General features: G+C 41.6%; 1 protein-coding gene across 1 annotated transcript in view; it reads left to right on the forward strand.

Moving 5' to 3' along the window:
- LOC104078781 (zinc finger protein 704-like) overlaps nucleotides 1–3,145 on the forward strand; it is a 16,533-nt gene extending 13,388 nt beyond the window's left edge. The window contains exon 6 of the mRNA XM_009580565.1: nucleotides 2,960–3,145. Coding sequence (XP_009578860.1) covers nucleotides 2,960–3,145 — 186 coding nt within the window. The remainder of the gene's footprint in view (nucleotides 1–2,959) is intronic.
- The last annotated feature ends 305 nt before the right edge of the window (nucleotides 3,146–3,450 follow it).

The raw sequence follows: 3,450 nt of genomic DNA on the forward strand, positions 1-3,450 counted from the left end.
GGCAGGGTCCCTGCTCAAGCATTCAGGTTGTCCTTGCAAAGGAGGCAGCTTCTGCAGAGCAGGTCAGTGGCATCCTGTGCTAGAGTCCCTCTAGCCCAGGAAGAAGAGCACTCTCCAGGAGGTAAGGTGGAGATTCAACTCTCACCAGCAAGAGGAGGAATTGAGCCCAGCTTTCACTCGTAGCATTTAAGCATCTTGTCACTAATCTCTTCCATAAAAAGGTGTAGAAGGGAAGGTGACTACAGCATCTTTAATACCACCATATTTCCTGCAGTTTGCCATATACAGAATTTCAAAACTTTTTTTACTTCTGATAAAAATATTATCTGTATCAAAACTGCAACGAAGTATTGAATGGGAATGTAGTGATGAAAACAATCTCTCATGTGAATGAGAGCATGAAAGTGGAAATTACTTCATTGTTAGTGAAGAGGCAAAATTCACAGCTCAAGGAACTCAGATAAGGGAGGCTGAATAATGTTCATCTCAGGATTCTGTTAAAAAAGGGAGAAAAATAGGGAACCCAAAGCTGGATCACAGGAATCCTAAACAGATCTGTTAATTGCCATTTCCCATATGACTGGAAAATGGCAAATATAATACCTGTAGTAAGAAAGGAGTCAGGGGGAAGTGATCAGGCAAGTCCCGACTCTTTTCTCTGACCCGGTCCTATGGATGAGGAAAGATTTAGAAAAATAATTGAAGAAATTGTGGAAAGTACAGCAAATGAGATGAACTGCAATGGAGGAACCCCAAAGAAAGATTATGCTAGAACAGTCTAACATCTTCCTTGGAGAAGGTAGCTTTGTAAACAGCAAAGAAGCAGTACGGAATAACAAATTCCTCTGGATTCGAGGAGAACATTTGATCTTAAAACATATAGGCAGTATTTCTTAGGCTAGAAATTAAATTTAGTGTAGGAGAGAGAACTGGGGAGTCAGGGAGAACAGCAGTGAGTTATTTTGAAAGGGCTATTGAATGTTATTAGTGGAGTTGAATGAAAAGCTGTATTTGGGCCTGTTTTCATTAAATCGTTTTAACTCTATCCCAGACGAAACCAGGACATTACCGTATGGAAGAGATTTCTAAAATGTTTGCCTGAAAAAGGTGAATGTGCTTGATGAGCAAAGATGCACTTCAGGGAAACAAATGAACAAGGTGATTGACTGTCTAAATCTGTTCATGTCTGAGGTAGATATTTAGGCACTGAGAAAAAAGAATTGAGCGCCATGGTATTTTAGGCAACTGCAAATTACAGCAATTTTAAACTTCTCATACTTCACATTTTGTTACGAAACTAGCGCCTGTACCTGTTAAATTTAGCTACAGAGGAACTACAGGCAGGCTCTTTCAGCATCTAGGATTTCCCTTGTGGGTCTTATTTGAATACCTGAGGAAGTCGCCGTGCTGTGACCCAGCTTTGAGCTGATATCCCTCCCGGTGGCATGCTGAGTGGAGGCAGTGCCGCCTCGCTCCTACCCAGCTGCCTCCAGTTCTTTCGCAGGAGTGCCGTGGTCATTCACCCCTTCCCGTTTGAACAGGGTTGTGATGAAGCACTACTGGTACCATCTGGAATTGCCAAATTTTTCTTGATGCCTTTCAGCGAGGTTTTTGTATTTTATGGAGCTCAGTGGGTGTTTGCTCCACGTGCCTGTGTGGATTCTTTTGGAGCTGTCAGCAGGCTCGGCAGCCCGCAGAGCATCGCTGTTGTAGACGGAGGCATCCGGTGGTCTCGGTTTCTTTTCCTTGGAGAGACTCCCGGGGATTGGTTCAGCACTTGTTTACTCTGAAGATTATCTTTAATGGGGACTGTCAGGTTGTAGTTTATCGTCACTCCTCTCTGCCTGGCAGCTCAGGGAAGCGCTCTTTCCTGAAGCGGTGAGACACCTTCAGCAGCCTCAAACACAAACACTACTTAAATAAGTGTTACTGCGTTATTGTCAGGTGTGGGCAACTGAAAGGCAGAAGTAAAAGCTCATTTTTAATAGCAAGTTCTTTATAAGTTTAAACCAAGGAGCGTTTTTTTTGTGGTGAAAGCTTGAAATTCGAGAGTCAAAGGGAGCCTGTGTTCATGGTGGCTGCTCACGTTCCTGCTAGGCAGGGTAACTGCAAAGGTGTGAACTTCCTGACTCTGTAAATTAAATGGGATTCAAAAAGGGGCAGGAAAGAATTCCTGAGGGCTCATAGCCCAGTGAGAAAACCAGAGGGAAGGCACAAGATGAAAGAGGCTCAATGGTCTGAGCTCAGATTATCGGGTGTTGCACCCCAGGGCAGCAGTGGGTATTACAGCCCAGATGGGAAAAACGTAAGAGTTCAAGGGGCCAAGGGGCCCTTCAAATATTTGCTTTAGCTGAGTCTTCTAAGAGCTGTTTTTTGAATCCCAAGGATGATTTTCAGCTCCTTGTTTTTAATAGGAAAGACTGTTTTAATTGGGATGATTCTTAATAATGTTTATCTGATAAACAAGAAATGGCCAACCCTTACTGTTGATCGTTAACCCTGTTGTCCAAGAAGCCTCGCCAGCTGCTCTCCAGTTGTTTAAATCAGCTGCCATCAGTTCAAATACTGCCTTCTTTATTACTGTGGAGCAGGTGATAATTTGTAATAATTTTGCTGTTTTTATTTTAAAAGTTACTTGTATATGATGTTTGATTTTGTGTGGGTTTTTTATCAGATCTGGCTTTTAAGGGTTTTGTGTGGATTCTTGTGAGAGCTATCGTCTTTCTCTAAACAAGGTTTTAAGAACAGTGATATATAAATATGTCCCTTCCTTACTGGCTTATCCATGATTATCCCTCTCATAAGGGTAAAATGCTTGTCACTGTCAGCACTATGAAGTGTTTTTTCCACCTCGGAAAGTCTTTTGTAGATTTACCGTTTCAAGGAGTGAAAGATCCCTTGAAATGCTTTGGAAGAGGAATGGTTCTTCTTACTGGAATAATATTTTCTTTTCACACAGGCCACTCCTCCAGTGAACATTCCAGGGTCAGCAAAATTCACTCCCAATGGCAGTAGCTTTAGCATCTCTTGGCAGTCGCCTCCAGTTACCTTCACTGGCATTCCAGTAAGTGAACAACAAAAAAAGAAAGAAAAAATTAATAAGTTTTTAGAACTTTCTGTTTTGTTTCACAGTGTCTCACGATAGAAGTAAGTTTGACATAACGGATACCGAAAAGAAACAAATTAAATATATGCCTCAGTTTGCCAGCATGGCTGATTTTAACACTTTTGCCAGTCTCTTTAATTCAGTACAGTTACTTTTTTTTGCATCAGTGTCTACAAGCAGAGAATTGGATCTATAGTATATATATTTTTAAACTATATGCTTACAAAAGAACATTCTGGTAGGTGCAGAGCCCAGCACTATCTGCTCCTTTTTGTGCCACTAAGAGATTTCTTACAAAACTAGATGGAAAATCAGCGAGGTGATGGTTATGCCAACAGGCTAAT

Source organism: Fulmarus glacialis, unplaced genomic scaffold (genome assembly GCF_000690835.1).
Source record: "Fulmarus glacialis isolate BGI_N327 unplaced genomic scaffold, ASM69083v1 scaffold38500, whole genome shotgun sequence".
Taxonomy (NCBI): Eukaryota; Metazoa; Chordata; class Aves; order Procellariiformes; family Procellariidae; genus Fulmarus; species Fulmarus glacialis.